This window comes from Plodia interpunctella, chromosome 5 (assembly GCF_027563975.2).
Source record: "Plodia interpunctella isolate USDA-ARS_2022_Savannah chromosome 5, ilPloInte3.2, whole genome shotgun sequence".
Lineage (NCBI taxonomy): Eukaryota > Metazoa > Arthropoda > Insecta > Lepidoptera > Pyralidae > Plodia > Plodia interpunctella.
This window is the reverse complement of record NC_071298.1, coordinates 5,721,823-5,746,195: the sequence shown is the minus strand read 5'-3', so window position 1 is coordinate 5,746,195 and position 24,373 is coordinate 5,721,823. Positions and strand designations below refer to the sequence as shown.

The following is a 24,373-nucleotide window of genomic DNA, read 5'->3' as shown; positions in this document are numbered from 1 at the left end:
CCGCACGCAGGGCGGTTTGAAATGTATTTATTATGTAAATACTTACATGTAAATTAAATACGTTAATTATGGACTATTGTATATCTAATAATATAAATACAGTTATAGTATCACGTCTTTATCCCTTACAGGGTAGACAGAGCTAAAAGTTGCGAAACTCGAGAGTCACGTTTAGCTGTTGATAAATTAACACAAATAACACAATAACTTTGGTAATACTAAATATATTTATAGAAAATATTTTCTAATTATAAATATCTCTAAGCAGTTGCCACTACATAGTGATCAGTTAGGCAGGTCATCAAGGCAAGGTCGTAAGGAAGCCCGAAGGCTCTGTAGGAGTTGGCGGGCTGCCAGCGGAGCCTCCGCATTCTTACAATGTTTTGCTTAGCTCCGGGACACCGCTTCGCTCTTGATTCGACGCTGCAATAAAGACACGCCGCGCGCTGTTGTCATTTTATTTGCGCTTTATTTTATTGGATATAAATACGACATTGTTACTGGTATGCAGTTTAGATTCTTATGTTTTTCATCTTTTTACAATATGAATAATTAAAAGTTAAAAGCTGAAAATTCTAATTCTTATTCAAACGTACATAAAATGATCCTACTTATTCAGTTTTTCTTTTCATAACTACATTCCATTTTATGCAAACAGAACATCTACTTATATTTTAATGATACTTTGTCGTAGAAATGAGGGCATAGCTATTTGATATAACGGGATATTACGTGAATTTACCTGGCACATTGTGTGATGGAATAATGAAAAACCAATTTCCTGTAGTAAGTAGGTAGTTGGCTGCCGTATCTTATGATAATATTTAATGAATTATAAATGAGGAATTCAGATTAAACACAATAATTAGACATGACAATAAAATATAGGTAAGAAAAACTGAGAAAAATGCGTTTTTGTTTATAGTTAGTACTTAGAAGTTAGTAATTTTGTGATTGGTGTATTTCTTTAAAGCACATTAAAATTAGTTTTTATTCATCTAAAAATACCTAGTTAAATTGGCAAAAGTATTTGTATAAGTATTTTATATCGGTGGCAGGGCGTCACTTGTACTTATCTTTCACCTAGTGACTATTAAAAACAAATCTGAATCTGATTTGTGTATTGAATTTCATAGTTTTTTAATTTGTTAGAAAAATTATATACTCATCGCGAATGTGAAATCAGTAATATTCGTAGTCCTAAAGAGGTCGTAGAGGTTCGTAGAGGCTCGTAGCCTTGGCTCATAGAGGCTCGTAGCCATGGCTCGTAGTGGTCGAAGACGTCCCATTAAGCGCTTGGCGCCTGGGTTTTTCGCCCTATTTTCGATTTATTTAGCAATGTCTTATTGATTGGCAACATTAAGCTTAATGAGAGTGAAGATTCACATCGGTATCAGAAATGTTATTTGCGACGTGTCCAAGGAATTAAGATCGAGTTGACCTTCGACGCGACAGTTATTGCTTATTATTGCTGGCATTCCATAAAAAGTCTTTTGGCACGGAAAATTTTATACTAGTATTTTTAAGTGCGAAAATTTATTTTTTCGACTAAATAAATAAACACATAAATAATGTTTACATTTCTGCGAAATGAGTAAATATTTCGAGATTTTGGGGTTAGTTAAATCGATACATTGATTATTTAATCAATAATAATTTCATTACTGAATCAAGATACCCATAAAAAAAAAACTTTGCTATAGTCCTGTAATACACATACGAACTCAACCGAAACCAAATCTCTACATATCCAATGATCAAAGTTCCCACATACTGAGAGTATTATCAAATTATTTTTATTTCAATAGACACAGACACCCCGTGGCTGAGAATTCACTAATTTGAGTCGACCCGCGTCACTAGTCAGCAGAGACGGGTCCGACCTCGCCCATTCAAACATTGTGGCGCTGTCTTAACTTCTGTCTGGCAAATTAACTTAATGACCAAGAGATACGCACAAAAGAAATCACTCCAGTTAGTAAGTACTGGAAGTATTATATAATATAATCTGTGATAAGAATAACAGTCAATTAACTGTGTGTGTATCTAAAAGTTACAAGAAACAAAATTTTTTTTCTTTGTACCTAATATTAATTTAAATATACTTACATAACGGATTTCCTGTTTTTTTTTTAAAACCTAAGTACGTTGACCTAATGGGGGTGAAAGTTTGTATGAAAAACGCACAAGATACTATTTGCTGCAGGCATAGTTAATATTTATGTAACTTCTGTAACTCTGTGCGCTACTGCGGGCTATCGGCACTCGTACACTATCGTTTTGTTTCCCAGTGAGAGTTATGATCGCTTCGCCGCTGTTTGTCGGCCATTGCGTCCATTGAGTACCTAACACCCTGACCTCGCTGTTCTAATTCAACTAGCTTTGTTTGTCAGTACGTCAACACTTTTCCCGGATTAGATTTTCATATCAAAGCTATTTTTAATGTTTCGTTTTGTCGCTTTTGATCAATTAATTTTAGAAAAAAAAATCTGTTAAAATACTACATTATCTTAGTACATGATTCACTAAAAATAGTCGATTTGTTTATGCTACGTAGAGTCGAAAAACATATTATTGTACTAAGTTTTATTATTTAAGAACAAAATGCGCAATATCATTAAGTATACCTATAGTTATTTTATAATTAAAGAGTTTCATATTATTCATAAAATTTAATGAAGCAAATAACTTTGGTACTATTTCAAAATAATTATTGGAATTCTGAACAAGTTAAACAATTATTTTTTCTTGAATACTTTCATTTTCAGAGATCATTTATTAAATAGGGTTAATTTTCTAAATAAAAAAGAATTTACTAATATACTGTTCTGCGTCAAGTAACAAACAGTGAATCAAAGGGAAAGATTTTACAATCGCAATAAAGTGCACGTAACCGGCCGCTGGCCGCTCGGAACAGCATTAAAATGTCATAAAGCTGTTGACAGTTCAATCTATTCAGGGGAGGCGTTGTTTGTAGCGATTAAACATAGATCCATTGGCTTAATATCCGACTGACTATCGACTCGATTGACTTTTTTATTCAAGTTTAGAACGGGGCAAGTTGTGGACAGATTATCACTAACAGAAATACGAGTAGAATACGGAAATACGGTCACCACAAACTGAATACTTTTCACGTATATAAGTTATGTTGTTTCTATATAAATAACGTCAAATATATGTAACAATATTATAAAGCACGCACTAGTAATTTACTGTAATAACAATACTGTTCTATGTATCGTGTACACGTTAGTAGATTTTCTCTTTTTGCTACTTTATTATGCTAACTATTGCTACTTAATTAAATGAACTGAAATGAGAATGACACTCATTTAGTGTATCATCTCTCTATGGATGTAGTATTAGGGAGTTGACCTCGGGTTTGCCAAAGTGGCACAGCATAAGGGGGTGCAGAAGAGGCACTCCGTGAAGCTCGACCGTCAGTCAATGTCATTTATGATTGTAACGAGTATGACAGAATAATGACTTTAATTTAAAAGGTTTTAATAAAGTTCATTATCTCTATATAGGTCTACATATTATATTAACGAACGGGAAAAAATACATTCTATTTTTATAAGGTGTACCAAGTTTTGTCTGCGGCTTCGCCCGCGTTAATTTCTCTGCGAAAGCGAAATAACATAATTTTCATACAAAATTTTGCCCCTATTATAGTGAGGTTGACTTTTGATAGGAAGCAGTTTTTGATAGTAAAGTAGCCTATGTTTCATCAGGGTCTTTAACTATATGCATATGAAATTTTATCAAAATCGTTACAGCGATAATGGTCATGAACGCGGAATAGACAGGCAGGCAGATAGACGCCAATCGATTGATGTCAATCAACTTTTCCAAGCGTTTATATTACTTTTTTCGGGTTTGCATTTCTTGTAATTTCTACAGATTGTTTGTGTTCTTTCTGTTTGTTCTATATGATGACATGGTGGTGACCTCGAATAGCTGTCTAGGGAACGAAGGATGCCACTCCGAAAATAGCTCCAAACTGACATTATGTTACCCACGAAGCATTCGTAAGACCGCTTGACATTTACCCACGAATGAATTTGGTGTTGATTTTGTAAAGGTTAAACAACTCCTTTAGTCTCATAAACTATATATGTAGCTTGTAATACAGCTTACTGATACAAAATAATGTTTTTCTAATTGTATAAAAACACGCTGGCCGTTTTTAATAAATTAAATTTACGTTTAGCATTGTTCTTTTTTTTAAACTGAGACACTTCGTAACTCTTTTCGTTTTAGTGCCTCAAGGAAACCTGTATGTATACGTATTAATAAAATACGTGACATACAAACAATATGTATAATAATAGTAGATTGTAGTGTACCAAAAAGCATTTTGGTAACTCAGCAGAGTTTGAGGCATAATGCATAAATATGTACTGAAGAGCTTAGCTTGCGCTAAGGCTCTCACTGGACTGCTGTTTAAAACAATCAAAATAGTTTTAGATATATAAAACTATCCATATTGAAATATTATCTATTAGACCTTCAAACAAAAAAAGAAGATCAATATCGGATCAACCGTTCGGATTTCATACTTGTGTAATTAAATTTATAATACCCCTCTAGCTCTGTTTGTAGAACGTGGGTTTGCAGAATGATTATATTAATTTATGCTTATAAATGATATCCTCGAAATGATTATACGGGATACGTGGCAACACAATACTTATATGAGTAAATAACACATACGATCTATTTTATATAGCTGTAAAATTGTTTATCCTAACAAAAATGTACGGTGACTAGATACTTCTACATTGTTATTAGGACGTAAGTAAAATACGACTTAATATTTCTAAGAAATAATAAGTCGCATTTTACCAGTAAATTGAAGTATTTTGAAGGCAAAATGATTTGAACAGTTTTAGGTACATGACTGACCTAATTATTTTTAAGCAGCACACAATTGGGATTTAATGCCAGTTAGACATGCAGCCTTCTTATTTGTAGTAGTTGTCGTATTGCGTAGACATGAATTTGTAAATATTAGTGGAGATTAACATTCAAATGTTGAATTTTCTTATAAGTACTATAATGTGGTACTCGTATTATGTTGTCAGATTAGCTTCTACTATAAAGTGGTGTTCCTATCATGTTCTGAGTTTGTGTAAATTTTACTTGCATAATGTTGTAGGACATTGTTTGTCTGATCAGATAACTAAACTTGCAACAATAGACACTAAATGTGTGCTCCCATGTTGCACGTGTGGCCAACTAGATTAGAAAATTAGTTACCTAGTTGGACTAAAATTAGGTTAAGTGCCAAAACGAATGCAACGTGCTATACTGGAAATTAATATTATCTTAGCGATATACCATTTATATATATCATGTTTATTGCAATATATAAACAGAATAAATCCGGCAAAAAAGCCTAAGTATATAAAAAAGTTATTACGCAATTTTATTACAATGTTTATGATATAAATACATAATTAACTATGCCAACCCTTTGTCCCTTAGCCTTTGTTCTTTATGCCTATAGTGGAATTTGTCAGCTTTATTGTGCAGCATTCACCGTGTGGTTTCCGGAGAAAGAATAGGCTAAGCCCATTTATTCCCATTAGTGCCGTAAAACCCGACTAAGGAAATAGTGGAATATATAATATTAAGTTGGTACTAACTACTGAAGATTTACGGAATAAAAAATCATCAATTCCAAACAACTTAATGAAATATGATCTGTTACGGCAAACAACTTAAATAAATGTCAAAAAATCACATATGATAAAAAAAAAGAAAAAAAGCTTCTTTCGTAGATGGTTATGAAACATGGTTAAGAACGTGGACCAAAGGTTAAAAAGACGTAAATACTGTAATTACAACCGATCATATTGGATAAGACGGGTCTAGCGGGAGGTTTATATCCAGCAGTAAACTATAGTTTAAATAATATCAGAGTAACAGAGTGTAATATATGGCGTTGTTTCAGGACACACACCGGCGTGGTAGGAGCTCTGCTCAGAGTCGCGCGGCCCCTTCTGTGACTAGTCAGGGCTCTCACCCACGGCACGGGCGGCGGATTGTAAGTACTGTTTTTATATGGATTGCTACTTACATGAAAGGGAAAAACTATGACGCCATTTTAAAATGTATTTACCCTATGCTGCCCTATGCTATTTTTTTCTAGAACAATACACAAATTGGTGAAATATTTCATGTTTTCACGATAGTGTGTAGCAAAAAGTCAATTTCAAAGGCTATATAATATAGCCACAGATATAAAAACATTAATGTAATGTTCTTATTGCATTTATATATTATTATGAACCTTGCCTGTTGTATTATAACATTCAATTTTTAAGAAATTCCTTTGCAAACAATTTCAATAGCGAAGTTCTTATTGGACTTTTGTTTTGTTCCGCAATCGAACAGCCATAAACAATGAAAAGTCTGAAGCTTTTTCATATATACATAAAAACTTCCAATAATGCGATATCGGGATCCAGACGACATCGACGTAATAAAGTAAATAAAACATTAAAATTACAAGTTCTCAATGACCTGTTTAACTCTTAAATTTTTCTCGTATATTGTCAAACACTCTAGTTTATCAATATAATATGGTGGTATTGGTATCCTTTATATGAAGTATCATTAATGGTAATTGTTGTGTTATGTTTTAGAGGCGTGGGGCGCGGCGCGTGGCGGCGGCGCGGGCGCGGGCGGCGCCATGACGCGGCGCCCGCCACCATGACGCTGCCGCCGCCCGCGCGCCCCGCGCACCCCGCCGCGCATCGCGCAATGCGCTATTACCGCATCTGGATCTACGCGTGCAACGGCGCGCTGCTGTTGGGCGCGCTCGCGTTCTGCGCGGCGGCGGGCCGCGCGCTGACTGACTACCGCCGCGCTCTGGTTCCCGGCCTTGGGGCCGCTCAACCCGGCTTCCTTTACGGGTACGCTGCTTTGCCCGCACAAGCTGGCCTACTACAGCTACTGGGTTGTCTGGCAGCGTTACGCTTATCTGAGCGCATGTTGAATGCCTATTGGCTTGCTTTATTGGCACTGCTGGTGGGTGACGCCGCTATTGGAGTTTATTGGGCATTCAGATTCGAGAGAGTTTGTAGAGAACTACGCCCACAGTTAAGAATTCGACTCGCAAAAGATTACGATACAGATTTGGATTTCTCAGAAGCTTGGGATCGACTTCAAAGAGAGCAGCGTTGTTGCGGAGTAACTGGTCCGGCCGACTTCGCCGCATTCAACAAAACAACTCTGCCACCGAGTTGTTGCAGGATCCCGGCGCATACGCCCGCAGTAACGCCGTCACTCCTTGCCACTACTGCTGTTTCGCCCCCTGCGCCCTTTACATCTGTGCACTGTGCACCGCATACAGCCGCGTGTGCCGAACGACTACTCGTGTGGCTTCGACGAACTGCAGACGCGTTATTTGTGCTAGGATATTGCGTTATAGCATTTTTAAAGTTGTGCTTCCTTGGAATCCTCCGTTACGAAATAAAGGAGATGATTCAGAAAATTAGGATATTACGAAGCGAACTCGGAGCGGGCGAGCTTCTCGACGGTAGTCCAATTCATGGAGGTCCGCTTTCGCAAACTGTGATAGTGAACGCAGTAAACGCAAATGGTGGAGTGCGGGCCCACGGTGGAAGCCCTGAGCGCGCGGGAGAACGAGATGCTCTACTAGGTCGCGCGTCAGATTCCTGTCCCAGGCGAAGTATACACGATGAACCCCTCGGTCCCAAGACGGTCAATGGAAATAACAACTGTGAGATGCGCGAATTGGCTCGCGGAGAATATAGACCATTGGCGGCAGACAGCGCGGCGACTAGGATCTGACTAAGATGTTATCTGGAGCGGCTGTTCGGGCGGCGATGGCGGTCATTCCCGACCGCCGGCTGCGAGGTAGACCTACCGCCGCTGCGTGCCGCGCCGGTGTGCGTGCGCCGCGCTGCTGCCGGTGCCCACGTGCGCCTCGACCACCGCCGTCACACCCGCTCCGAGTTCGAGCTGTGAGCTCTGCGCGCGGCTGCCAGCTTCTGGGGTTACTTAATTCCGATCATATAAATTGGGTCTTTAAAATGGCAGATACATAACATTAATTCAATTTCATATATCTAGCTCTGAATGGATCTATTTATTGGGTTATTGCGAACTGAAAATGCCTTTAAAATAAAATTATTCGTGACCAATATCGTCAATTTTGCATACTGTCTGTTACCATGTTAAAAGTTATGTATGATCGGCGGAGATAACCCAGCTTCTGCATCGTGCGTGTCATCGCTATTGTCAATTGCGATACCGAAACGATTCGGTGTGACTCTGTACGTTAACGTTTATAGTGGTAACCGAGTCCAATCAGTTTCAGGCGACGCAAATATGTGTTAGAGTGTCTTTAAATAAGAAATTAAACCGTGAGATATGAAAGTGCAACGGACGAGAAATGTAGTGTTTAACAATTTAGACGAGATGATTCCCACGAGCAAAGCTTGTGTTTAGTTCCTACGCTTGGCAGTAAATATTTCGTTACAAATAGAGGTATACGTTCGTTTTATGCTATACAGGGAAACGGAAATGATAATGAGGGTTTCAAACGAGTGATCATTAGAATTTGTGAGCACACATAAAGGTGAGAAATGGAGGTCTATTAGACTGCCAGAACATCCAAAGTGCATCAGATATAGAGATACATTTTAAACTACCAAAAATGATAATGAAATAAAATGTTACTTAGCGCTAAGTCCCAGCAGCTTTTAGTTGTACCCATAGCTTTATGAGTCAACCATATATTTATAAGATCCCCGTTATACTTTATCTACACAAATAATGTATTAGATTTGAGATTTGATTTATGTTTACAAGCATCTACCAGTTGCATAAATCAACTTTTGCGGAGTGTAGACGAATTCCGCTGATAGACTTAGTTTAGTGGAAACGAATTATAATTTGTCTTTATATTCATACCCATGTTCCGACCAGTATTCATAGCTCTAGATTAGTATCTATATAAACATAACCACTCTGCTTTGATTAGCGACACGTGCTTAAATCACAATTAAAATACTTTAATAAGCCTTTTTTGTGTTACAACATATAGTTATTAAAAATTGTCCGTTTCTTTCCCAAATTCTCAAATCGGATCCACAAGCCCTACTCACAGTCCGTTATAAAAGTAAAATAAAGAAATGTAATATAGTACTAGTAATTTTTTTCATTGCAATTGGCGATACAAAGTATTTTGTTGTATAGCCGTCGGAACGGATATCTACGACAACGTGCTACGCCGTAGCATGGGGCTACGGTACACCGTAGATGGCTACGATGTTTTTGTTTACAATTTTATCACTATACTGAAGAGTTAATGTTATTATAATGTATGTAGGACGGACTGAGGCTAGGAAAATAAATTTGCCCGCGAGACCAGAATTTCCAACGATTCAGTAATATGGATAATATGTAAATAAATATACTCGTAACAATAATAATTTTTACATGTGTAGAGTGCGAATATTAATGTGCATGAACAGATTGACAAAAATAGTACTGATATGAGCTTAAAAGACGTAGTGCCTACAATTATATGCTTGTAACAATATAAAACGAAAAAATATAATTTGTTTTACTGCAGAGGAATTTAAAGTGTTTCGTACGAATTTATCATACCGATACTAATAGAGCAATCGTACTAATGCTACTAGAGGTCGCCATGGACGTAGATCGAGCCCATTTCTGTAAATCAGTTGAACGATTGTAGGTAAATTAATGGCTGTGTCAAATTAAGGATAATCAGATCCATGCGTGTTTAACGATCATTCAAAGTCTACTTGTATGTAATATCAACACAATGTTTGAATACCTACCTTCATATTTGTACTTATTACGACGTAATTTATAGAAACTTATACTATAATAATGAGTATGAAATTATGTTTGCTTAGAGTAGGTATAATATTTTGTGAATTTATGCAGAAAAATAGTTTTTTAATATTGTTGTCACATAAATGTACCAATCTTATTAAAATTTGTACCTATATTCGGAAAGTTGAATAATTTGTAGTTAGGATCCAATCTAAATCCTGCATCACTTCCAAAATGGTTAAATAACATGTGCCTTGGCTTTTAAAATCGTATATAACTGACGTTACTTTTATTGTAAACTAATCGATATGAAATTATGGAATCTAACCTCGTCTCTGAAGTGCTGCCTACTCCTTCTGACCTGACATTGACCTACGAATTTGTTGTATTTACGTGCCATGGGCACTCTCTAAATGTCGTTACAATTGATGTCTTCATTATTGTATCTCCCCACAATTAGTTAAGTACACATTGTGGGTAGATATACTTATAATTGTATTTTTTTTCTGCAGAAGTTTTCAGGTTTAGTAAAGTGTGGTCACTGTTTTTCACAAAAAAAGATAAACTTTACAGAAAGAAGTGCTACAACTCAAACGATCACATGCCGATGATAGGATTATTTATATCGACCTCTGACTTTCGTTTATATTTATGTGTATTTATCACTATGGTAGAGTTGTTACAACTTTCCGAAGGTACGCACTAGGCGACTGAGAGCTAATATTATCATAATAAATGCATTAAATAAAGAGTTTGTTAAAATTGCTATTTTTATTTCCGAAATCCGAAATTATACCCTGGTAGGTATATACTCTAAAAATATCTAGAATTAGTATTATCAAACAAATGTAAAATTTATCCCACCCACACATACCTATAAATATGAGCAAACCTGTTTCCTTTTCATAATACGAGCAGATTCAAAAGAAAAAATCTAACGTACCTATCCGTATACTTTATTAACTAAATTTATTTTAGACATAAATTTATTTTATATTTCATTTAATAAACATTCGAGGATTTTATTAAAATATTGCATTTAGGTATATCAATTTTATTTAAAAAACAATACTTATTGTTACTACCTCACAAGTAGAATATGATTAGTACGTGCATTAACTTACCTTGACGTTGTCTTCAATGACTCTGTACGTCTTATCCACATTCGCCCCTCCAATGACTAGCACGTCGCCCTCTCTCGGCGACGCGCCCTTCAGGAATTCAATATTAAAATTGTCTACATTGTTCAACTTTTTAAATTCGACGGCAATATCGGCGCCCACTTTCGCGTTGTTCTTTATGAGTGCGATGTCTGCGAGTCATTAAGGAAAGAAATTGAGGCAATTAGCTTCACTACTATCATTTAGAGATTGTCGGAGTTTATACATATATAATTTAGTACTGAATTACGTTGCCTAGAATGGGCTACTACTAATTAAACCATTACTTCAGTGTTAAACGTATTTGTAGTTTTGCTAACATTGTACATTTTTATGTGAACGTGGTTGAATAATAATGAAATAATCTACTATTTTTACAGTGGAGCAAATTAGGGCAAGTTTTGTCCAGTAGTGGTAAATTGACAACTATGAAAAAAAATATCATTTTTAGTTAAGCTGATGATTAAACGTTAAAAATATGTATGTTTAGGTTTATACAAGTTTCAAAAAGGATACTGGCAGATAGAGAGGAGCCGCCGGTAGCTGCGGCGACTGCGGCCAATATGAAGGGCGTTATTTCTTTGCCTCGAATCCCTTTCTTCTTAGCATCTTCTAAAGCGAGCTCAATAGCTCCTTCAATAACATCTTCTGTAAAACATCAATAGATTATTTCAATGGATCTTATCAAATCATTAAAATATTTATATTAGACAAAATGTTGAGTTCCCTCACTCTTTGATAGAGATGTAAAAATATGTAAATCCTTAATCTGAGGACAATAAATTAAAATTTAATGGTTTCAGTTTTATCAGATTAAGGCAATGAAACTCTATGGTCATAACTCGTGTAACTTCTTTCTTCATTGTTGAAGTTTCACAGGACAAAGGATCAAACTTGATTTTGTACTTCTTGAGTTTAATTTGCGTTCAATTGATTTTAAAATAGCATTTTACTTATGTGTCAAGATTTATACAATTCTAGCGGCTCGTTCCAACTTGGCTCGAGTAAAAACGTAATAAATAATACACCTAAACCTTTCTCAGGAACCACACTAGATATTGGTGAAAACCGCATGAAAATCTGTAAGTAGTTTTTGAGTTTATCGCGAACAGACAGACAAAGAGACGCGGCACGGGTTTGTTTTATAATATGTAAGGCAAATTACAACGCCTTTAGTTAGGTAGCTACATAAGGTAAATATTTGAATACATATGTATAGCTTCTTACTTTTCTTTACTGAAACCCATATTTTATTACACTATCTATAACGAAAATATTATAATACAGCCATCATATGTTTGTGGCAAGTTCATAACTGTGTGCATCGCTCAGAGCGGAGCGCGGTATCACGTTCTCCGAGATTGCGAAAGGAGTGCACTGCCAAAGTGTTCCCTAGACACTAGAATATATTCATCAAAAAGGACGGGCAAACATTCAAAAAAGTCGACTACCCGCGTGTGTAGTACAAAAATAAATCTCAATGGAACTATACCATCCATAGCGTACTCCTTAGGTATAGGCACGGCTATAACGATTCCAGAGTTAAGTCCATAGGTGTGTGAGATCCGTAGCAGACGAGCGGCACTTCCAGCGTCAGGCACGCGGTGCGGTGCGCGGTGCCCAGACCGCGGCGTGTAGAACGCTGGGAACTCTGACGACTCGCCGAACGAACAGACGCAAACGCCTTGGGTTTCCTATGGTTTAAAAAACATAGTATATTCCAACCAAAATGATGCAAGTATGAATGAGTATGAATGAGTGCAAGTGTCTTGGTCGTTTTTAAAATCTTAAAATAAAAGTAATTTTCAGCCATATTTAAATTGACCACTACCTACGAAAAGGCTAAGCCATTGCAATAGGTCCGAGATGACTATTTGAATCATTATTACGTTTTAAAGGTACGATCACCATCATTAGTTAGCATCTGTTTATCGATGCCAATGCAACCAATATACCTTGCATTGGCTCTGTATGCGATAGAATTGAAAAATAAATAATGAATAAAACGTGAACCTGGGCTTTTTTTGTAGTGACTAATGATGATAGTGGAAACTGATAAAAGTTGGTTATAATTTAATTATATTCACCAAAAATTCGAGCGTCCTCCCTATGTCGAGGATAGATTTAATGCCGCTGCAGACGACCAACGTGTTGCTGCGTCCCAGCTCAGTCAGATCGGCTGACACGTCCATGGTTGACTCCCCCTCTCGGTGAACTCCACCTAAAGAATACAAAAAAGTAGTAAAAAAAATATTTAAATTTAATTATCTTTCTTGAAATAAAATTATTCTTGCTCTCGTTTAAAAGGGAAGGAGTGCTAATCATTGTTATTATTGATGATATGAGACCCGAGGTTATATGACACGAACTCTCAGCACAAATTTTCGTTTTCGTTTTTGGCTTAGCTACAATTCCTCAACATTCGGCCTCGACTACGGAAATGGAGATATAATGGAGCTGACTCAAGCTACCTACAATAATAGATCCACAAACTAACTCCGATGTATTTCGCCGAATTTTTAGTTCACAGGCTGTTACTGTTACTCACGTACAGATATCGCATTCGAATTCAATCCTATACGTAAATTACTGTATTTATTTTGGTTTCTCGAACAGTTAAATTATCATGGGATGTGAGAAGTGAAGGTTATGAATAGACACAGATGCGAAGCTGTGGAGCTTGAGCGAGATGATCAAGCTACTGTAAGACTCTTTGATATTTTCTCATTCACAGACTATTTTTCAATAAATCGATATATGAAGGATATATTTCTATGTATAAAAATGAGTATCTTTGTTAGAGTGACAAAATTACAAACGCGATTCCTTTTGATCCTTTGCTAAAGTGCTGGGATGATTAAAATTGAATTCGTACAGAGTAACGAGGTTTTCTGGCCGTAGCTGCTGTGTGATGTTTGGCCGGAACGAGAATGGCCGACGGAGCGCGAGCCTGCCGGAATCCAGTGTTAATTACTTTCATTAGGCTGCAATTCCACTGGTGTAAGATAAGATAGCATAGTCTGTTGCTAAGAGATAAAGCTTGAGAGAACATGTAGTAATTATGATTAGGTAAATGTGAATAAATATGCATGGTATATAAGAGAATGAAATTGAATAGGAAAAATAGTAGCCCGAGAGGCTACTATTATTATAGTCATTAGGGTTATTTCTAAAGTTTGAGCATGTATTTGATGTTATGAAATGCAAAAGGTCAGCTCAGTCGGATCGTCAGTATAACATCTACGCGAAAATGTTTACAAGCAAAAGAAGCTGGAAACTGTCACTAGCTGGGTAGGATTCTATTATGGCTATAACCTGCATAATATATTTCGCAACAATCCAAGTTACGCCGTTCCTACTGCGAAAGTAAAATATGCGCTTATAAATTATTATTGACTTCAGGGAAAATCAGACCTTCATGTGCAATGTTTTAGAAAGATTTTCGCTCGAATGAAAGCGTACATCAGACTTGCTGTTCGTAAGTCTGTGACGCAATGGAACTACGTCATAGAAATATTTTATTCCCATATGCCTCAGTCGGGCTCAAGTTCGCTTTTTCATGATATTCTATTATTCTCTTTCATTTTCATGACAACCTCGGTGGCGCAGTGGTAAGGTTCTTGCCACTGAACCGAGAGGTCCCGGGTTCGATCCCCGGTCGGGTCATGATGGAAAATGATCTTTTTCTGATTGGCCCGGTTCTTGGATGTTTATCTATATATGTATTTATTATAAAATATAGTATCGTTGAGTTAGTATACCATAATACAAGTCTCGAACTTACTTTGGGGCTCGCTCAATCTGTGTCCTAATATATTTATATTTATTATATTCTTTGAATCGAATAGTTTCTTTATTATATAGTTGATGTCCGCGACTTTGTTCGCGTGGCCGATCAATTTATTTATTTATTTATTAGGTACACAAAACAGTTTTACAACAAAAGTTAATATAAAAATAAACAATAGAATCATGACCAGTTGCAAAACCAAAAACGAGTGTACTCAGCATGATTAACTTAAGTGACGACAAGTAAACAATATATAAACAAATAGGAGGTGAGTACTTTAAGTACATAGTAACAATGTGAGGACAAAAAATTTGGAGCATAAATAAAAAAATACATAATCTTAGATAAATCAAATGATTGATTTAAAAAATAGCAAGCCCATATAAACAAAACTATAAAGGCATATAAAATAAAACAATTATAATGAGTGGGTGATTATGAAATTTTTGGTAAGGAGTCAAATTATTGGGGGTCTTTCTTTCGGGTGCCAATATAAAAAGACCTGAAGAGTTGCTCACCTTGGAGAAAGCCACTTAAAGTCTCAATGGTATAGGCGGGATAAGTATAGTTTCACCGGCACCACTCCCAGTGAGAATCTCGGCTTTATACCTCAACAAAAATGCTCATCAAATTAAATTGTTGTTAAGTCGTCATTTCTATATTTCCTATAGCTTAGCTGGATCATCATGGGTCTACAACATGTGTTCCAGATCTTCGATTTCTATACCTCAACAGAAAATGCTCATCAGGCTTTTGTCAAGGCGCCATTTCTATATTTCCTATAGTTTAGCTGGACTATCATTGTTCTCCATCAGGTGTTCCAGTTTTCAAAACAATGTTGCCAAGTTTCATTCGAATCTTTCCAGTACTTTCGGAGAATAGCGTAATTATACATACAGATAGACAGAAAAAAATTCAAAGAAAAATTTTGCTTTCTATTATTTTTTTTAGTGTCAGAGTGACACTAATCCATTTCAGTTAAAAATACTAAATGTGCAGACAAAATATTTTTATTGTTTTATTATATGTATAGATAAATATGAGATCGATGTATAAAATTTTACTTACATCTAATATTGTCGTAACATCTTCTCTTCTTTGATCTTCTTAGATCAAATTAAAGATAATTTCATACGCATTTCTAAAATATTTAATGATGGTGGATTACTTGATTCGTTTAATACCTTTTTACTCTAGTATTTAAATTTTGCTAATGAAATGAAAAAATAAAAAATATTCATTAAATAAAAACGTAGCCGGTTGGAATGCGGTGTAGTCCAATAATATTCCTAAATAAAGTCAATCCATTTGCAAGCCAATCGAAAACAAATTAAAAGCGAGCTGAACTCTAAAGTACGCTTTAGCTTAATTTAAATTTATTGTGTCATTAATCGCATTTATCGAGTTGGTTTGGGCGCTTTCTATATTTACTCATTTTCTACCCGCACACCGCGTACCTAGTTTATTATAATAACTGCAGTTATTTACGATTTTGTTTGGTCTTTGAACAAATAGCTGTAATGCTCCTCGATTTAAGGTATTTTTTTATATTCATTATTCCAAAACTAATCACTAAACTTCGTTCACAGAAAGGTTCACATAACCAATTTCTATGCAGCACTGTTGTATGAGTTATTACGAATAATTCCATACACATTTGCTGTGTACGCATTTGCTGGAGACGCGATCGGTGAGCACGAGCTACGTACCTATACCGCCAGTAACAAATACGGGTATGTCAGCCAGCTGGGCAGCGATGATGGTGCCGGCGACGGTGGTGGCCCCGTCCCCCCCGACAGCCGCCACCGGCGCTAGATCTCGACGCGAAGCCTTCACCACGCCTTCAGCTTGAGAAAGGTATTCTAGCTGTTCTTTCGTCAACCCTATTGTTAGCTGCCCTTTGAGGATCGCTATTGTTGCCGGTGTTGCACCCTGTAGGATGAGATCAAAATAATAAAAAAATTGATTGTTGGTTTACAAATGAAACAATTTCCCATACGATGTTAGACTATACGGCTATATCCAAGTTGAATTTGATGACTTACACCGTGGCAAACATGCATTCTACTTTTCATTTAACTATCGTGTTTGACTAATGAAATAACTGTGCATTATATTTTTTTCTTTATTTGTTTTTTTTAACGTTAAATTGTTCGAAGCCGATAGTTAGTATGAACATTGAAAAAAAAAACAATGAACTGAATTTTTAAAATTTACTTCTTGGGAAAAACTAACTACTTACTATGAGATTTTTCCCGACTGCAGCGCGGGTGAGTTGTTGTTTCGCATCTCCCAGTCGGTATTCGGATCAATTATGCACTACTTTCCGAGTATAAAAAAATTAGAGGTTTTAAAGGTTATTGTTTTATAAAGTTTTGTAAGTTATTTTGTTCTTTTTTTATTTTTTGTTGTAATTAATAATTTAAATAAATTTTAAAGTAACAAATAAATCACATTCGTATATAAATTATGAAATCCGCTTTTAAAAATATTCCCGCGTAAATTTTATGTATAATAATAATGTTTAATTTTAAGTGTAGCTAAAATAAGCTAGTTTCAAAATCTTATTCCTTTGATTTTAGTTAACTTCGTGATAGACAATGAAAGTCATTGATCCATATCTAAATGGCAACGGCTAAACTGAAGACCTTTACCTCCCACATTTAATGAGTAGTACCAATAAGGACATACTCAATTTACACATATAGGTGTATATTAGGTATGTAGTTAGCATATGTTACCTATTATATAGCTTATGTCTTGTTACAGTCACCGTCAGACGTGTGACTCGTAAATAGTTGACTATATCGTTATATTAATTATTATGTAGCCTCAAGCAGCCAAATTTAATCTTTTGTCCAATGAGTAATTTTGCATAATTGCTGTATTCATTTGCTTTGAGCATTCCGAAGTGGGTTTGCAGCGCTAGTTCTGGGCTTGGAAATTAGTCTGCAATTACTTTACAAATTGCCCTCTTTTTAATGTTCCACATAGTTGCAACAAAGGGAAAAGGACCATGATTACAGATTAGAGTAAAACATATCATAACGGTTTATTTTATTTGTTCAGAACGATTAATTGACAAAATGTAACGTAATTTTTAGTGACTATGATTATGTCATCAATACAAATTAAGATTGATAAAAATAAACGTCCAATCCAATTCAAAAAATTATTGATTATAATCTTATAATTAAATTTTATAACAATTAATACTTTTACAAGTCTTCTTTTTTCATTTTTATTTATTATTTTTAGATCAATATCACCAATAATTGATTTAATATGTACAACCTATTAATATAGTTTATGCTCGATCGATTGCAATGCAAAGATTTTAATTCTTTTACAATGAAATTGCAGTCAACCCTCATTTGTTTCTTATTAAAAATGATTTGTACCTATATGGAAGGTTGTAGGTCAAAACTATTTACGATTGACTGTTTTATTGGCCAATTTTTAGCAAAGTACTAACATAAATAATAATAATACTTACTCTTTCTCTTATAATTTCTTCGACTTCCAAAGCAGTTTCTAAGTTTTTTGGGTAAGGCATCCCGTGCGTGATGATCGTGGACTCGAGGGCTACTATGGGTTTGTTTTTTGACTTTGCTCGTAGTACTTCTTCAGAAAATACCAGAGGTGGAGAGGAGAAATTTCTTGTTCGGGTGAAAAATACCGCAGCTTGGGAACTCCTCCAGAGGGATCGAAGTAAAGCCGCCATATTTGTACCTAATAAATAGGAGCTCACTAAAATAAATTAATACATGGGTAGTATATAACAGTAGTGTCTAACACATGTATTAAATTTGATCACACTGTATTTCTATTCATTGTATTTCTTTTTAAAACTAAGATTATTATTAAGATTAACAAAGAAAATGGAGAAAAAAAATTAAGCGGTTTGTATTGTTACGTCATCGTCATAAGTTGATATGGTAAAGTAGACGATGTAAATTCGTAGATCGAGGGATAGTTTAATGAAAGTTAACGGTTACGTAAATGCTGAGAGTGTCTGTGGTCAGCGGAGAAACTGAAATCAGAAATTCAAGCTGAAATCTTTGTTAAGTCACTGGCTTCGGTTTGAATCTTTACAGAGCTACGTGCAAATTGCTTTTTATTATTTTAACCTGTTTCTTACTTTGTTGAGAAATTTCTGTATTTAAGTGATAAAATAATAAACTCGAATAAATAAAATAAAGACAGCTTGGTCCACCATAAATAATGAGACCGGTAAAACTAAAACGCGTGACTTAAATGTTCCGTTAAGTAAGCGGTAAGTGCAGATGACGATGTGGCCAATGAATTTAATAATTTGTTTTCCAACATTTCTAAGAATATCATAGGATCCCTTTCTTCCTGTCCCAATGCGGGAGATGCCTTACTAAAAAGAAATGATTCGGACCCTAAATCCTAGATGTATTACATATAAATGTTAAAAATACTGAGGAATTTTTGTCTCAGTACCTACTGAGCTACATTATCGACGTGATTGCTCCTCACCTAACAGTGATATTCAATTTAATTCTGAGTCAACTTGAATTTTAATATAAATAAAATATTATATAATCGCCAATACGGTTTCACCCATAGTATTATTATTTTATCTATGTTTTCACCAAACATCGTTACACTAGTGATGCAGCAGCCACTTTAGTTGACCATGGGAATGTAAAACGTAATAGGTTTTTTTCTGTGAAATAGTCAATAATAAATCCGCTGGTGAAATAGTTAATAATATTTTTTGGTGGTTGGTGGGAGGCATCGTTATTGCCATAAAAGCTATAGGTCAAAGCCACAATTAATAGCTTATTGTTGAAGACTCATTCTTGACTGTCTATAAACGAAACGTGAAACTAAATCATGCAAATAATAAATGAATAGATACTTCATTGATTTGAAGATTGAAAATGAACAAGATTTTGATGTTTCTAGAATAATTAATAGTTACAGTCAGATAAATATTGTTTGTTTCGTTAGATAGCGAGAATTAATTATATGCATTTTTTGTATTTCCGTGAAAATTTTGGTAAATATAGTTTAGCTATACTACCCTTAATACTAACCAGAGACAGATATTTTTGTGAAATTTCTATAAGTTTCTACTATCATAGCGGTCAATAATATAATATTCATGATGTTTAATTACTTCGTTGAATATAATCTAGTCCTAGAGCTCGGTAGGTAGGTACTCCCTTCCTGTATATTCCTTGCGCGATAACTTCAACAGAATGACGACGTTATTCTATTTTGGCAACAACCTTTCGATTCAACCTAGGTCATATCGTAATAAAACAAAGAAATCGCTTGTATATTTTTGAAGAATAAATTAATTAATGCATGTTAGTTTTTTGTAAATTTATTAATGAGAAGTAAAACTATTAAAAATTTACGTAAAATTTATGTAGATTTACATATATATTATGTTCAATAACAAATCTGACTTACGTGCCTATTATTAAGTTATATCACGAATTGATAAATAAAGTGTTGGATTGTGAATTCTAGCCTGTGTGGGTGTGGTGTTCCCCAAAGTCTGGCTGCGGACTAAGAAGGGTAGTATACGTAGACCTAAATAGAGCAGAGCGATAACCTTTAGATATATGTATTCGCGGGAAGTCTATTACGAACTCTTATAATATCCTATAACGTCTCAGACCTTAGCGTCAATCCACAGGAAAAGTATTACTGACACTATTGCACAAGAAAATGATTTAAGTATTATAGATAAATAAAAATAAATTGTTTTGTCATATATATGACGGTTAGATGGGTAAAGTGTGGCACGTGCCATTTTTCACGTGTACACGCCCTACTTTTCATTACATAGCAAAAAATAAAGTCGCTTTCCGCTGTGTGTTCCCTATGTATGCTTGGATCTTTATAACTAGGCAACGGAATTTGGTACGGAGTTTTTTAATAGATAGAGTGATTCAAGAGGGAGGTTTATATGTATATAATATGCACCTGTGCGAAGCTGGGGCGAGTCGCTAGTAGTTGTAATAATTAGCGATGTGCACAAGTGACTGAACAATTTGCCAAAGTTGATGAAGGCGATTGAGGTCATATCGATACTTGCACCTGGTAAAACTTTTACTTATTCGTAGCCATTAATCAATGTCTGAGATATATTTATACTATCATATATGGGACCTAGGATTTCTTTGTTTTGTTTCAGTGTTTTTCTTCTTCTTCCTCTGGTTTTAATATAAAACATATAGGTTTAGTCGTTTATATGAATAGATACCTTTAGGTATCATCAGATATAAGTTGTTTACAACTTAAATAAACTACTTATAAATATAAAATGTTAATTTAATTATTCTTGTTTTACAACATAAATTAGTAACTAAGTTGATAATGCTATGTTTGTTGCCATCTAAGCTTTCAAAAGGCATATCATTAATTTCGAACGATGCGTCTTACGCATGCATACCGATACAGGAAATTAAACCGAACACAGTAACATGAAGCAGTAGGATGGGGCGTGAAATGGTTTCAGGTAAAACTGGAGAGGTCGGATGTAAATTGGTGGCGAGTTGGGTCAACTGGCGGAGTTTGATGAAGGCTATCGGCGCTCGCAGCCGACACATTAATCAACGTCCGAACATCCTTACGGGCTGATCACACCGTCAGATACTCCGATAACCACGATTGAAATATTGTCTACGTCTAGGTGATACGGAGCGCAGAGACTAGACTTCATACCATTTAAAGAAAAAACAATATTAAGTACCCCGCTATAGTCAGCTTATGGAAAAATCTCAACAATACATACATACATTTCATCGCGGTAAGAAGTACGTAAGTACGTAAATAAGTAAGTTTGGAAAGTTTATAAACAAATTGTGCGCCGACCTACTTTCTTCTTCTTCTTCTTGATCTTATCCCACTCATGTGGGTTCGGCATAATATGTAAGTTCCTTCCATTTCGCCGACCTATATATCTACAATATATATCTTTATTACATCACATCCAGCCCCCGCGCTCACCTGCGAGACTTAGTAGGCACGGCTAATCCTGCAGTTATTATTGGCGATCGATTTTGTTTTCAATTAATGGCGAGAATTACGGGTTTCCCGGGTTTCAAGTATTTTTCTTTCAGCGCAGGCCAATGAGCTTTTCATGCTTTAAATAGTCATTTTAAATCTCTAGTTTCCGCAAAAATATCTAAATTTTCAGAGGATCTGATAAAAGAGAAAATTAATTAAAGAAAATTAATGAAAGATAAAATTAATTGTATATATAGAGGTCAGTGTTAAAAACCCAACTGTTCTATTTACCTTGTGGAAAATATATTTTTTTTGCATAGATAATTTAAGAACGCGCGTAGCGATTAATCCAGTTTCAGTGTCCAGCACACTGGCCAGCGTGCCAGTGACAGGGTGTCTCGAATATTAAAATCTCAAAATATTGACATATCCGTAACCCGGCAACGCGCGCTCCGCGGCAACAGCTGTTTGTTTGACTGTGCGACATTTCCGTCACACATTTTATACGCGCTTTCTATGAAAATACAAAGTTTCATATTTACTTTTTACGGTGTATTAAATATAACAGGTTAACACAGGGATAGGTAAGTATTGTATGAATATTTATTTGTATGAACGCTAATATAAAACGAGTGTTTTAAAGCAACATTCAATTATTGCATATACCATCTTAATTTTTCTTGTTATTTTCTTAGTAAATATATTCAAGATTGTTCTTATTAGGCAGGTTAAAACAAATTTAGCTAATTGGCATAATTCGCACACCAAATAAAATAAATAATCTGCATCTGATTAACGCGATTAACTCAAGAATTACTACGGCTCTCACCAATAGGTAGCGTGGGAATTATTTATATAAATCCGATAAAAACTGGAAATAAATATTAATAATATTATATAAAATAAATGAACTTTTAAAATTTTAATTTGCAACATTTTAACACTGCTGCTCTATTCTTCACGTTAATTCATTTAATTGCGAATTTTCTTAATTCCTTTAAGAATAAAGAACGATGTTTAATTAATAGAGGCTGTTGCAAAGATGGGATTTAAAACAAGGCTCATTTAAATGACAATAAGTACAAAGTCATAACTACTAAACGATGTAAACCATATTCTCTTAAACTAGGACTATATTGACACAAAATGGCATGGGGTCTACCGAAATTGCCGGGGCTGACGTTTTCGGACCCCACCAAGACGCAGTTCCACATGAAGAGCTCACTGCGCTTCTACCAGGGGCACCGCTTTCCCGACACTGCACTGAGAGCCCCCGGCGGCGCTGACACTGATGTCGACAGCAATGCTTTTGCTCTGCCTGAGGATTCCGTCATGTAAGTTCTCAAACCCTACAAGAGTCTGTGGAGGGCAGGAGGAGCAGGGTAGGTATCACATAGGCAAATAGTTTCCGAGCTATGTTGGGGACACTTGGAAATATAAGTATGTATTTTTCTTTGCTTCGTTCCACATGAATTGGGAAAGATCTAAATCTTTGGTGCTGCCACGATCACGCTATTATTGTAAACTTGATTCTTTTGTAATTATAAATCAATGCATTTATTTTTATTAGTTACGACCCGTCGCTGACATACGGACGTGTGAAGCAGCCGGCGCTTCCTGCAGTGGTGCCCCATTTCGTGCTGTACGACAAGCGTTGTCTGAACTTTACCGCCTTCTTCAAGCAGCCGGTGTACGACAACCCTGACGAGCACTTCCGAGTTCGAGTCGTCAACCTCGTCTACTTCCTCGAGGACGACAGCATGACTGTCATGGAGCCACAAGTTAGGGTAAGTTTTATTGATTTTGAAGTAGCCAGCCCTCTCAACAGGGATGTCTGTATCCGGTGTACGACCACTCTGACGAACACCTTAATGTAAGTTTTCTATTTATTAGATGCGTCGCCCCACCTTGCTGTATCTGTTTGGCCTAATCGTTAACTGGTAGAGAAAATCATATGGTTGCTTTTTGTAATCTTGTGCAATAGTGTTAGATAAATATATATTTATATAATAGCAAAATATTTCACTAATAACACCTTCGGCTTGTCATATTAAGTTATATTATAAAGAAAATAAAAGCAGCATGTACTCATTTAATCTCATTAAAATTTGTAAAGAATATGAAAGTTATTACTTTCCCAGCTTTTACTTTTACATAATGTAGCTGTCGCTCTTCAGAGTGATACCGGGTGGAATGGGATATTATTATACAAATTGTCCTTTTCCGATGTAATTGCTCCGAATCCAATTGTTATTATTGAAATATTTTGCTATTATATAAATGTTTTTTCCGGATCCTATATCAATAAATAAGTTATTCCTACCAAATAACTACGAACTAGTGCTACACTCGGATAGCTCTTCCTAACTGGGTCAGAATATACTAACAACTTTCAGAAAATATAAAAATGTATATAACGAAAATACATTTATTAATTTAAACAAATTTGGAGTTAGAGATGAGTGGAAAATTTTGAAAATAAAATTAATTAGTAAAAATTATAAACCAAAAAATAATATATGAATCAAAATCAAATCATTTATTCAGAAATAGACCTTCACAGGCACTTTTACACGTCAATTTT

At 35.4% G+C, this 24,373-nt stretch overlaps 3 protein-coding genes across 5 annotated transcripts in view; 2 read left to right on the top strand and 1 right to left on the bottom strand.

Annotated features, from left to right (window-relative positions):
• Nucleotides 1–9,174, top strand: part of LOC128670422 (CD82 antigen-like) — a 45,526-nt gene extending 36,352 nt beyond the window's left edge. For all 3 annotated transcript variants that reach the window (XM_064435972.1, XM_053746066.2, XM_053746065.2), the window contains 2 exons: nt 5,963–6,055; nt 6,657–9,174. In XM_064435972.1, coding sequence (XP_064292042.1) covers nt 6,724–7,827 — 1,104 coding nt within the window. In that variant the 5' untranslated portion in view covers nt 5,963–6,055; nt 6,657–6,723 and the 3' untranslated portion in view covers nt 7,828–9,174. The remainder of the gene's footprint in view (nt 1–5,962; nt 6,056–6,656) is intronic.
• LOC128670418 (uncharacterized protein) overlaps nt 1–24,373 on the bottom strand; it is an 80,163-nt gene that overhangs the window by 51,979 nt on the left and 3,811 nt on the right. Inside the window, exons 2-7 of the mRNA XM_053746061.1 lie at nt 18,293–18,528; nt 16,506–16,728; nt 13,094–13,227; nt 12,499–12,700; nt 11,523–11,654; nt 10,971–11,158 (exon numbers count right to left, since the gene is read on the bottom strand). Of these exons, the coding sequence (XP_053602036.1) occupies nt 10,971–11,158; nt 11,523–11,654; nt 12,499–12,700; nt 13,094–13,227; nt 16,506–16,728; nt 18,293–18,528 (1,115 nt within the window). The remainder of the gene's footprint in view (nt 1–10,970; nt 11,159–11,522; nt 11,655–12,498; nt 12,701–13,093; nt 13,228–16,505; nt 16,729–18,292; nt 18,529–24,373) is intronic.
• Nucleotides 22,233–24,373, top strand: part of LOC128670415 (EF-hand domain-containing protein 1-like) — a 28,218-nt gene continuing 26,077 nt past the window's right edge. The window contains exons 1-3 of the mRNA XM_053746054.1: nt 22,233–22,373; nt 22,919–23,123; nt 23,360–23,576. Coding sequence (XP_053602029.1) covers nt 22,936–23,123; nt 23,360–23,576 — 405 coding nt within the window. The 5' untranslated portion in view covers nt 22,233–22,373; nt 22,919–22,935. The remainder of the gene's footprint in view (nt 22,374–22,918; nt 23,124–23,359; nt 23,577–24,373) is intronic.